At 40.3% G+C, this 13,449-nt stretch overlaps 1 protein-coding gene across 2 annotated transcripts in view; it reads left to right on the forward strand.

Annotated features, from left to right (window-relative positions):
- TNIP3 (TNFAIP3 interacting protein 3) overlaps nt 1-13,449 on the forward strand; it is a 96,287-nt gene that overhangs the window by 60,943 nt on the left and 21,895 nt on the right. For both annotated transcript variants that reach the window (XM_060186084.1, XM_060186083.1), the window contains 3 exons: nt 558-692; nt 5,412-5,540; nt 9,899-10,018. In XM_060186084.1, the coding sequence (XP_060042067.1) occupies nt 558-692; nt 5,412-5,540; nt 9,899-10,018 (384 nt within the window). The remainder of the gene's footprint in view (nt 1-557; nt 693-5,411; nt 5,541-9,898; nt 10,019-13,449) is intronic.

Consider the following 13,449-nt stretch of genomic DNA (forward strand, 5'->3'; position numbering starts at 1 on the left):
AAATGACTCGGCTGCCTTCCCATGTGGCTTACAGGTGCTCTAGGCCCTGGGTTTTTAATTCCTGACTTTTTTTTCTGCCCCCAGCTTCACTCTGACCATAATTCCAATTTTGCCTTTTGGTAGCAGGTCAAGTGCTGAAAGTTACTAATGAATTCTATAACCATTGTTTGGATCTGACTTAAGCACTTCTCACCACCACCACCACCACCACCACCACCACCACCACCACCACCACCACCACCACCACCCCATTACTCTTTTCAAACCAGGAAAGACAAATACTTAATGTTGAGAGATTTAACCTTAAAGGAAATGAAAAACATTTGAGGTTGAGATGCTCATTTCTTCTGGACCGGCCTTTCCAAGAAAAAAAGGGTGGGGAGAGTTTGGGGGATGGGAGAGAGTTTCTGATGTCTCCTTTTGCAGATAGAGGCGCTTCTTTTTAAAATGCAAAGATCTTCCTTGGGGGACTTCAGATTGGAGAAATCCAAGGAGACCTTGGGGGGGGGGTGCGGCATAGGAGCTCCAGGACAGGTGTCTGCAAACAACTTTTGCAGGTGGCGGAGCTGGAAAAGAAACTGGAAGCCACAGAAGGCTTCCTCAGCGAGCAGGAGCAGAGGTGGCAGCAGCAGAGTCAGAAAGAAAGCCTGTGGCCGCCAGACTACCCTCAGGAGCAGCTGCAGCACCCAGAGGTGGGCCAGCAGGAGGGTCTGAAGCAGGGTGACTCCAGCCAGCTATGGGCTGGGAATTCACACTTCACTGAAATCAACTCCAGCTGCTCAATGGTGACCATTAAGAGCCTGTGAGGGGTTAGGCACACCCCTCAGTCACAAATAAAAGCAACTTCAAAGGAATCAGAAAGGAGAGGGTGCTCTGTAAAGAGTTCACCAGAGAGGTCAAGCAGTGGGTCCCAGCCCAGCCAGGTCCTCTCCCAACACACTGCTGGGAAGCTTCACAAGTGAGGCTGTGCTACAGGTCTCTTCATATCTCCCCTTGTCAATTTCTCTCTGTAAAATATATATACAGCATCTGTAGACCCATTGATGTTTTCTAGGGCATTTCAGCCTAGGAGGCAATCTCCTTTTACTTTTTTTTTTTTTTTTTTTTTTTTACCCAAGCACTACTCAGTTCTGGTTTATGGTGGTGCAGGGGATTGAACCTGGGACTTGGGAGTCTCAGGCATGAGAGTCTATTTGCATAATCATTATGCTATCTACCCCCGCCCAAAGTCTCTTTTTTCTTTTGCTCTTATCCTGTTTATGATTTTTTAAAATTCTTTTTTTAATATTTATCTATTTTCCCTTTTGTTGCCCTTTTCTTTTGGTTGTTGTTATTATTGATGTTATTGATGTCATTCTTGTTAGGACAGAGAGAAATGGAGAAAGGAGGGGAAGACAGAGGGGGGAGAGAAAGAGAGATGCCTGCTGACCTGCTTTGCCGCCTGTGAAACGACCCCTCTGCAGGTGGGGAGCCAGGAGCTCGAACTGGGATCCTTACGCCTGTCCTTGGCTTCGAGCCACATGCACTTAACCCACTGCGCTACCGTCCGACTCCCTGTTTATGATTTTTATTACTAGTGCTATTAATAATATTTCAATACCTTGTTATTTATTTGCACAGCTGCATTTTCAATTGATAAGAGATTGGCAGTAGGCAATACTTTTGTAATCATAAAAATAGGACATTTTACATTTTTAAAAAATCAGTCTGTCAGGGAGGCAGTCAGTGGTGCACCTGATTAAGCGCTCACATTACAGTGCACAAGGACCCAAGTCCAAGCCCCTGGTCCCCACCTGAGGGGGGAAAGCCTCACACAAGGCTGTATGTGTCTCTCTATCTCCCTACCCTTCTCATCTTTTCTCTGTCTCTATCCAATAATAAACAAATAAATAAAATATTTTTTAAAATCAGTCTTATCATCTATCTCCAAGCTCTTGCACATGACCAGGGTTCTTGGTGTCTTTCTTTTCTTGTCTATTATTTTCTTTCTTTTAGATAAAGACTGAAGAGGCCCAGATTGAGACTGAAAGAGACCACAGCACCAAAGTTTTCTTCAGTGTAATGAAGATTGGTCTCAAACTAGGGTTGAGCACATGGCCCAAAAAAAAAAAGAAAAGAAAAAGAAAAAGAAAGAAAGAAAGGAAAGAAAAGAAAAAGCAAGCTATCCAAATGAGCAGTTTTGCTGGCCTCCATTCTTTTTATTTCATATAAAGGGAACAAAGGAGAGCAGAAGAGCAGTCTGGCAGTGGCACACCCAGTTGAGCTGACATGTTGCCATGCACAAGGAACCGAGTTCAAGCTCCTCATCTACACCTGCAAGGGGGAAGCTTCCCCTCCCATCTCAATTTCTCTCTGTCCTATCAAGTAATAAGTAAAGGGGGGGGGGGAAAGGCCATGGGGACTGGTGGATTTGTTTTGCAGATACAAAGTCTCAAAAATAAACCTGGTAAAGAGAGAGAGGGGAGGAGGGAGAGAGAGATGGAGAGGGAAATGAGGAGGGAGGGAGAGAGGGAGAGGAGCTGTGGTGTTTCTTGTGGTATCAGGATGGAACCTGGGACACCATGCTGACTTCCTACTAGATATGCTATTTTTCTGGGTCCTAAAATGCTACATTTAAAATATAGTAATGTAGACTTTGCAATATAGGCTATACAGACATGGGTTTATAATGATGTACACCTGAAATATATAGTGTTACAACTTCTAAACAAGTCACATTAAATGAAGTATTTCACCCACACTTTTCATTTAATATTCTCAGCCCATGTGAGAAGAAAACGCTGTTTTTGCCATTTTATAGATGAGGAAGCTGAGATAGAAAGAAAGGTCCCATAGCTTGGTAACACTGATAAAGTAGGGCCTGAAATGGAACTTGAACTCTTGCCTCTGGGTTCTAAGACTTCATTACTTCTTGATAAAAGCCAGGTGGTGGCCACTGTGAACCTAGTTCCTTCTCAGATAGACCCCTGACTTGGATTTTAGTTACTGAACTTCATGGATAGTGTAGGAAAAGAAAACAAGAGAAGACATTTAAGCTCTTATTTTGCAAGTAATTGTCTCTGAAATTATGCTTAGTTAGAAAATGATTGGCTCATTTTTGTGTTAAACAACGAAGTAGAACTTGAGCTAACTGGGACAAAGAAGAAGCCTTTGATTTGGGGGTTTTATAACAGCAGCAGGGAAGACACAGAGTGAAGAATGCCTTTTGAAGTCTGTTTTTAATTGTCTAGGAGAGAGGAGGGGTATAGGCACAAGCAAAGGCAGGCAAATTAGGCTTGAAGTCAAGTTCTGATTGGTGCAATGGTATGCAAATTTAGTTAAGAGTTAGGATGTGGGTAGAGGCGATTGGTTGCATTTCAGCTTTGTTTCAGTATAGGGGCAGGTGTGTCTGGATATGGTTAGACCCCGCCTTCAGTCTCTCCCTGATTCAAAGGACTGAACTTTAAAATATCCTTCCTATTTTCTGTCATTTTTCTCAATGTATAGGCTCCTAATATTTAAATAAAAGCAAACAGAAGTTATTTTATTTTATTTAGTTAGTTTGTTAGAGACAGAGGGGTAGAAGGAGACAGTAAGGCAGAAAGAAAGAATAAAAGAGGTCACAGCTCAATAGCTTCCTTCAATGCAGTAGGGGATGGAGCTCCAACCTAGGTCTTGGTCGTAGCAGAGCAGTAAGCAGTCCACAATCCAAGTGAGCTATTTCAACAGCCTGAAAAGCTTTTATTTTAAAAGAAAGTGGCAGGGGTGGTTGTGGTTGATGACACATCCAGTTGAGTGTACACACTTCCATGCATAAGGACCTGGGTTTGAGCCCCTCTCTGAACCTGTGGGGGATACTGTACAAGTAGTGAAGCGGGTCTGTAGGTGTTTCTCTTTCTCCCTCTTTATCTCTCCTTTTAGTTCCTCTCTGCCCTATCAAATGGAAATAGAAAGAAAGGGGGGAAAAGCCAAAAACGTAGATTCCTAGTGTCAACACTAAGCTCTAGCAATAACCCTGGTGGCAATAAAAAGAAAAAGAATAAATGAATGAATGATACAGAGGGAGAGAGAGAATGAATTACCAACATATCATGTAATTTGTTAGGAAAAACTGATTTCTGAAATAGCATTCTTTAATTTGTATGTTAGCTAATTTTATCTCGATTTATCTAAAGTTTGGTTTACTTATTTTGCTAGAATAAAATCTCGGTCTCACCAGGAATCCAATTCACCCCACAAAAACTTTGCTAGCTAAGTGACAGTGACACTAGGAGTTGGTGGTTAATAGGATCTCACAGTGGTAGAGCAAAGGACTTGCATGCATGAGACCCCAGGTTGAAACCCTGGCATCACATATGCCAGAACTGAGCAGTGCTTTGATCTCTGCCTCTCTTTTTAAAAATTATAACCTTTAAAAGAGAGGCTTGGAAGATGGATGTCTGAATAGCTTTTGATCATACCTAAGGATCTAACCTTGTTTCAGTTATTTAAAACAGAACTCCTTAAATATGATTTTAAACTGGGCAAGTCATGATAGTTGTGACAAGGTGATCTCTGACTTTTAAAAGTAACAATCACAAAGATACAGTGCTCTGAATAATCATCAATAGGAGGAATTTATTTACTTAATTTATTTACCCTTTCACTCCCTCCTTAGAACAGAATGATGTCAAATTGTCCTCTGTGGTATTTATTCTTGTTAACGTGACTTTTTTGTATTTAAAAAACTCTCAATTACTTTTTATAGAGTCACTTTTTCCATTACCTTGTAACAGTACAAGAAAGTCGGTTCTGCAGGTTGTAAAAATGAGCATGAAAGACTTTAAATATTCTATTCAGATATTTTCATGAAAGAGATGCAGAGAGGTAGAGAAACAGAAAATAGACAGAGAGAAGAGCACCACTCAGCTTTGGTTTATGGTGGTGCTGAGGATTAAACCTGAGATTTCAGAGCCTCATGCATGAAACTCTTGCATAACCATTATGTTGTTTTCCAAATCCAATTTTGATAACTTGTTCTGCAGTCACAAAATGAAGCATCACCAAAGATAAAAGACAGGCCAAGCGATGGCACCCCTGGTTAAGTGCACACATTACAGTGCGCAAGGACCAAGGTTCAAGCCCCTGGTCCCCACTTGCAGGGGAAAAGCTTCACAAATGGTGAAGTAGGGCTACAGGTATCTCTTTGTCTCTTTCCTTCTCTCTACTTCCTCCACCCTTCTTAACTTCTCTCTGTCTCTATCCAATAATAAATAAATAAACAATTAAAAAAGATAAAAGCCAAAATTCTTCTAGCTGAACTTTGTTATCTCTTCAGAGAACTCTGCTCAAATAGACCATTAAGGGAAAAATTTTTGGACCCTGTATTGTGCTTCAGAACTAACTATTCCTGTATTGTCATCTTGATTTTGTCTTCTTGCTCTTTATTGCAGAAAGGAAAGGTGAACTTACATGAAGAGCTGCAAGAGCTAAGGAAAGAGAACAAACACTTGAAGGAGAAAAATGCTCTCACAAACAAGAAGAAGGAACACTATGAATGTGAAATAAGACGCCTCAACAAGGTATCAGGCAGGGCCGTCCTAGGGAGATCACAGAGAGAGACGACCCCTATAAAAAGATCATATTCCTTACCAGGAGCCCCAACAAAATGTAGGCTGCAGTGGTGTGGCTCTCAGACCTTCACATAGGGCTCTCTAACTTTATGATGATTCCCTTCTTTCTGCATCTTTCAGTCATCTTTCAATTTCAGGGAATCTATGTTCCTGTACAGTATTGTCATGCAGCAAGAAATGAGAAGAAAGTAAAAGCACTCTCACAAAAAGCAAGTGGGTGTATATGAACAATAGCATATCTCTTGGCCAACCACAAAAGCTTCCTGAGGAAGCAAACTGCTTTTTTAAAAAGTCATCATTGGAGCTGGGTGTCATGTAAACTATATAGAAATGTGTCAAGGGTCAAGCCCAAGGCTGAGACAGCTGGCTATGTTCCCAAGAGTAAGCCAAAAGGGGGCAGTTGGGCAAAGAGTAGGTCTGCTGGGCTAATGCAAGTGGTTTAGTGACTTCACTCTATATTTATTTATTTATGGGAGAGATAGGAGGAGAGAGAAAGAACCAGACCTCACTCTGGTACGTGTGCTGCCAGGATTGAACTCAGGACCTCATGCTTGAGAGTTCAGTGCTTTATCCACTGCACCACCATCTAAACCACATGCCTTTACTCTAACTATTCAGATGTGCTCTCTGTCAATCAATGTAAAAGGATGCTGAGTGAGTGAGAAAGAGAGAGTGTGTGTGTTTCATGGATTTATAGCTTCAATATTCTAGAATGGATTGCTGACTTGTTTAGGGAAAAAATTAAATCCCTTGCTGAAGACTTTTCCACAGACATATTATAAGTGAACTGTAGCAATACTTGTAGCAGCTGGTTAAATCGAGACAGGTACTTCTCAAACAAGCTACTTCTTGACTAAAGCAACTTATGAGTTGCCTTCAAAAATAATAGTAAGGGATTGACTGTCCTTGAAAACACAGCTTATGTTATATTTAACCAGTGTTCAGAGATGGCATAACTTCTTTGAAGTAGGGTTTTTTTTTTAAATATTTTTACTTATTTTAATGAGAGAGAGAGAGAGAAAGAGAGAGAGAGAGAGGCCAGAGCACTGTACAGCTCTGGTTTATGGTGGAGCTAAAGATTGAACCTGGGACCTCAGAACCTCAGGCATGAAAGTCTTTTGCAGAACCATTATATTGGATCTGTTTGTAGAACAAGTTATTCAGGAGAAAATGGGGAATTAAAGATTCATCTCATAAACTATGTACTTTTCTAACCTCTAAGAGAGAGTAAACCAGTGTTTAGAGATAAATTTCTTTCATATAATATCCTCTGCAAATGATTTAGAGCCATTAACAGCACTAGTACCTATATTTGAAATTGGTCCTATATTGACATATTGCACATTTTCTTGCAATGTGTACTATCCCAGAGTGAAGCCATAGAAGTTAACCATCAAGAATTTTTCTTTTTGCTTGTGCAAGTGCACTTTGCTTTGTGTATCTGTATTTATAACCAACAGAATTTTTAAGATAGAAAAATACTAACTTTTACAAATCTGGTGGCTATAGTAAGAATAACAATAATGTACATAAAATCCAAGAGTTTCTATAAACCTAACTTTCTCAAAGACGATTTTTCTGATCTTCTAATTGCATACTCCACCTATATTAACTACTGTTTTTTTTTTAATTTTTCCTTGGAACTTACTATTACATTGTATGTTTCCTGTCTCTCAGTTTCCATTGTTAGCTCCATGAGGGACTTGTATGGCTGACTTTTCTACTAGATGCAATCAACAGAGCTGAGAACCATTGGTACTTTTAAGAGTCTGTAAATATGTTTAAATTCTCTTAAAATCCAAAGGGAAAAATTAAAATAATTTTATTTGAAAAATTATCTTTGTTTTTTTAATTAATTTATCATTGGATAGAGACAGAAAGAAATTGAAAGGGGACGGAGAGAGAGAGGGTGAGAGGTAGAGAGACACCTGCAGCCCTACTTCACCACTTGTGAAGCGAAGCTTTCCCCTTGCAGGTGGGGACCAGGGCCTTGAACTCAGGTCCTTGCACACTGTAGTCCTTATGCTTAAACAAGTGCGCCACCACCTGGCCCCCTGAAAAATGAACTTGTATTAAGATATCTTAATAATAATGCAATCTATAAAATATAATTTTAATATCTGTGCATTTGAAGAAGACTCACAAAGACAATATTCAGCTTTTTTTTCCCCTAACTCCTTTGTTGTTGAGCAGGGCCCTCATAGTGTATTCTTAAATATTTGTTAATAAGTGATTTGATAACTTTACTTTCCTTATACATCACATATTCAATGATTAGCTCTGGACCTGAGATTCTGTCTTAACAGGAACCATGAATTATTTATGAAAAGTGAAGAAAGATAAAATGATGTTCAAATCAGAAAATATTTCATTCCAAAAATTTTCATCTATCACTTTAGTGACAAGTTATGAAATGGAGTTTTTGTTGTTGTTGTTGTTTGCTTATTTTGTTTTCATTAGCACATCTACTAGGGTCTAATGAAATGCCAGAAGCTATTTTTCTATGTTAAACTATAGACTTTTTTTTTCTTTTTCTTTTTTGCCATTGTAGTGAATTAGGAGCTAGTCAGACTGTTGATTTGGGCAGCTGACCATGCACACCTTCCATCCCAGCATGGAGCATAGAGCCTACCCTACTTGCATAAGCAGACGTCCTGCTGAGCTATTCACCCAGGAGAAATCTGTGGCGCCTCAGTTTAGTAATTAACATATGGTTTTCTGAAGTCCACACATGTATGTGTACTCAATTCCACTTACTTGCTTTGAAGGAAATACCCAAGGGCATTGTTTTCATCAAGTTCTTGAAGAGAAGCCAGATGCTTCGCCAAAGTGAAAGAAATGACCTGAGGCCAGTTGGCCAGCACCACCCATGGGCAGAACTGACTTGCCTAACATCTCACTGTGGTGGGATGGGCAGCTCTGCTTAGTACAACTCTGCTGACAGTAGCTTGCTAAAACAGGTCCCCAATGTTTACTCAGGGAAGTTGCTAGACTCCAAGATGGAGTCAATGTCTGTTAGACTGACATTTTATTTATGACTCTTTTTCAAGATTTCTAGAAGCCCAGATTTACTAGTAGGTAGGCCAGGAAATCCAAATAGAAGGAAACCCACACAAATGGCCTATCCACAGGTGTAGTATACAGAACTGGCCTCTGCGATTTGACTCATTTGGTTTGGCTCATCCACCCTGGATTCTCTCTACTACTAAAACATTTTAGAAATTAAAACTCTTCTGATCTTAGAACTATGTTGCTAGTGACATATTCTAACAAAACACAAGTCATTAAGTATCTTTTTTTGTTTCTTATTTCTTTTTGGTGAAAGGTAAAATTTCTCATTTCTCTTATCATTTCCTGAAAAAAACAACAACAATATTTAGTGGTCCAGGAGGAAGGGCAATGAATAAAGCATTGAACTCTCAAGCATATGGTTTGATTCCCCAGCAGCACATGTACCAGAGTGATGTCTGGTTCTTTCTCTTTCTCCCCCTATCTTTCTCATTAATAAATAAATAAAATGTGTTAAAAATGTCAAAATTAAAAAATATATATCAGTGTAGACTGTATCTGTAGACTTTAAGGCATTCTCTTGGGAAGATATTTGCCTGCTTATATATATTCAAGAAAATTAATTTGCTTTTCTCTTTTCCTACTCTTATAACCACACTACATAGTAATGCCAGTAGGTTAGCAATCTCATGAGAACATCACTGAAGTTACTAAGGAAATATATACTGAAGAAGTGAACTTTTCTTGGACCTCTGAATCTTTTCTGTTTGTATAGAGGGTAGATTTAGGAATGAAAAGGTATTATATGTGGGTTCTGAGACCTCACCAGTATAAAGTATGGTCTGTTTAAAATTATTTTTATTATCTTTATTTATTGGGTAGGGAGAGCCAGAAATAAATAGGGTAGGGGGAGATAGATAGCAAGTAAGGGAGGGAGGGAGAGAGAGAGAGAGAGAGAGAGAGAGAGAGAGAGAACTGTAGCAGTGCCTCACCACTTATGAAGCTTTCCTCCTACAAGTGGGGTCCAGGGTCTCAAACCCAGGACCTTGCACATTATAACAAGTATGCTCAACCAGGTACACCACCACTGGGCCCTGGATAAAATTATGGCCTCTCTTGACTTTTTGACAGCCATTTCACTGAATTCATGAACCAAAGTTTTCCAGAATAGAGGACAGATTTTTTTTTTTTAATGTCTTCTACCTTGTGGGTGTTTTTGAAATGATTATAACAAGTAGAGAGGAATTCATGCAATGTGGTAACTCATAGACTGGCCTCGTTCTTATCTCATAACACAGGCACTTCAGGATATCTTGAAAATCGAGTGTTCTTCATTTCCCAAGCCCAGTTTGGGGAAGCCTGAAATGAAGTGCAGCCAGGAGGAGCTGAGAACAGAAATGGAAGTTCTCAAACAGCAGGTGAGAAGTTGAAAGTGCAGGCTCATGCAGAGAACACAGCATCCATTGTTCATGTTCCTTTGGCCATGCTTAGAAGACTGGTTATTCAAAATGTGCCCAAGGTTTTGCATTTACTTTATTAGAGTTACCTAATTTTAAAGCTTGATGGAAGAAAATAGATCACCTGGTTCAAGTCACACTTTATAAAAGAGGGAATTGAATTTCAGATGGGTTAAATGGCTTGCCTAATATCTCACAGTTAACAGGGGCATACTAATTAACCTTTTGGTGAGAGTCTATTCATACTTGTTCTAAAGAGTTTCATGTAGACATGATTTATTTTGAAAATACTATAAATTTTAACTCTGGACCTTTTCAGAAAATGTTTGCAATTGACCTGTTGATATGTGTTTACTGGCTTTTGAAAAGTGAGGGCAAATTTAAAAGGAATCCTGTGCATTGATCATAATAACTGAAGAGTCAGATCTGTCCGTCTACCACCCCCCCCATGGTGGCACCATCTAACAATTCACTGATGCACGGTGAATTCCTCCTCCCCACACATCCACTCTCACTCTGTTATTAGGCAAACAGCAAGAGTGCAGGTTGTGCCCCTAAACTTCTGTGACTGGGTCTGTCAGCCTCACAAGACTAAGGTGAAATAGCACTGCTTGCCCCAGTTGAGCCTAAATTTAGTTCAGCCAACTGCAGTTGGCTTAGGTTAGGGTCACATATATTTGTTAGGTAAGGTTAAATTAATTAATAATGTAGATGAAGGTTTAGAACTGTTCATGACACTGGGTGAACGCAGGATACAAACTCAAATTCTAATCCCCAAAGCTCACATGGCCAGTAATATGCTCACATGTTAGCAATGGGAATGGACCTGTTATAGAACAAAGAACTGAAAAGGATTATTCTTCTGATATCTTTAAGCATGATTTGCTGGCTGTTTTGTTCTCAGTAATTGCCAGTCACACTTGATGTGACACAGAGAAACAATGAGCAGCTGTGTCACTGTCATTATTTACTTTATATCAACATATAGAAAGTAGCCTGTTGGGAGTTGGGCAGTAGTGCAGTGGGTTAAGCGCACGTGGTGCAAAGCGCAAGGACCGGAAGATTAAGGATCCTGGTTCAAGCCCCTGGCTCTCCACCTGCAGGGGAGTCACTTTACAGTCAGTGAAGCAGGTCTGCAGGGGGTTATCTTGCTCCCCCCCTCTCTGTCTCCCCCCCCCCATTTCTCTCTGCTATATAACTACAACAATAAAAACAAGGGCAACAAAAGGGGAAATAAATAATTTTTAAAAAGGAAGTATCCTGTTAATCTGAAAAAGAGTCATATTTTTTTTCTCTTCTGTTAACTTCCTTTAAATGACCCATTTCATTGTCTCCAGGATTAAATAAGTAAAAAAAAAAAAATACTCCTGAGCAGTTGCCAAATTCTCAGCCCTTAATGTACCATCATACTAGCCAGCATTCCTTTGGGGGGGTGGGGCACTGCTTATCCTCAGACACTTGAACCACCTTGCACACTCTCAAATAATGTATCCCACATGCGAGCTTTACTCCTAAGGATGGCATTTACAGGAATAGTTTAGCTCATCTACGCTCCAGATTCTGACAAGTGTTCCATTTTCATAGTCCACAAGAGTAGCCCCAAATTCATCTCCTGGGTTTCTGTGTGGCTCTCTTGCTAAATTCCTCAATGCCCATTTTAACTATGCACATTCCTAGTGGGTGCTGAGAGCTAGTATATCACTAAGTGCCACTGAAGGGTTTTGTGAAACAAGGAAGGGTTTCAGTGAACAAACAACAGTGCTAGACCTTGGGCACCTGAGAAAAGGGGTGTTGTGGTTCTCAGTACTGCAGTGGATGATGAGTGTTTGGTCTCTGATCAGATTGCCTTCTCCTGTTCCAAATGTGGGTGGTAAATTGTAGAGCATTAGGGACCAAACAGTGGCACACCTGGTTAGCATCCACAGTACAGTGTGCAAGGACACAGGTTCAAGCCCTTGGCCCCCCCCTGCAGGAGGCAAGCTTCATGAGTGATAAAGCAGTGTGGTAGGTGTCTCTTTCCCTCTCTCCCTCCCCCTCTCCTCTCAATTTCCCTCTGTCTCTATCCAATAACAAATAAGTAAATAAAAAGATTTTTAGGGGAGTCGGGTTAAGCGCACATGACGCAAAGCGCAAGGACCCGCTTAAGGTTCCCGGTTTGAGTCCCCAGCTCCTGCAGAGGGGAGTCGCTTCACAGGCAATGTCTATCTTTCTCTCCCCCTCCCTGTCTTCCCCTCCTCTCTCCATCTCTCTCTGTCCTATCCAACAACAAAGACCACAATAACAATAATAACAACAACAACGAAAAAAGGGGGGGGCTGGGAGGAAATGGCCTCCAGGAGCAGTGGATTTGTAGTGCAGGCACTAAGCCCCAGCAATAACCCTGGTGGCAACAAAAAGATTTTTGAAAGGAAAAAAGAATGTAAAGCATTAGCTTAACTGTGTCTGGAATTGAGCCTCAGCTCCAAACCCCCAAAATTATATATATATCAGCTTGATGAGGCATATTTCCTTGAAATGCCATAAATAAAATCTTAAAAATTACGTTGTAGCTCTGCATCTAACTCTATCAATATATGAGATGTATTACTTCTTCCTCTCTTGCCTATTATAATTTGTTTTGTGACTGTTGACAATAAAAATAACAAACGGGGGGCCAGGTGGTGACGCACCTGGTTGAGCGCACATGTTACAAGCCCCTGGTCCCCACCTGTGGGGGTAAAGCTTTGCAAGTGGTGAAGCAGTGCTGCAGGTCAGACACTCTCTCCTCTCTCCGTCCCTCTCTTTCTCCTTCCTATCGCCCCTCCCTCCTGATTTCTGGCTGTCCCTAGCCAATAAAAACAAAGATATTTAAATTTTTTTAAAGAATTAAAAATAAATAGAGAAAATCTATAGGTAAACAATGTTGCATCGTTGGTGAAGACATCGCAGTGTGCATTCGTTTTAGCAAACAAAAATGGCCTACTAGTTTCCAGTCTATGTTGTCATTTAAGTTATGGTCAACGAGAAATTCATTTGCTTCTCTTTCTAAACTCCATTTGTTTTCACAGTTCCACGTTATTAGTGGCCAAGCCATCAGCCAACACCGTGCCAATTAAGGACAACAATAATTAAGTCTGTTTTCCTTTTTGGTTTAATTACTTTTCTGGAATATTTGGAGTACCTCTCCAGAGGTGTTCCACTAAAACTTCACAGCTACATTTTTTTATGATCTACCAGCCAAGTTACAGGGGCAACACTTGTGAATGCCTTTTAATGCCATGCTTTGCTTTTCTGCATGACTGAGGCTTTCATTTCTATGCTACAGTCAACTTACATTACAGTTTATATTTAAAAACTTTGGCACTGTCAATATTGAGTGACTTCTCATCACGGTTGCTAGTAAAGTGTCTTTT

Source organism: Erinaceus europaeus, chromosome 2 (genome assembly GCF_950295315.1).
Source record: "Erinaceus europaeus chromosome 2, mEriEur2.1, whole genome shotgun sequence".
NCBI lineage: Eukaryota > Metazoa > Chordata > Mammalia > Eulipotyphla > Erinaceidae > Erinaceus > Erinaceus europaeus.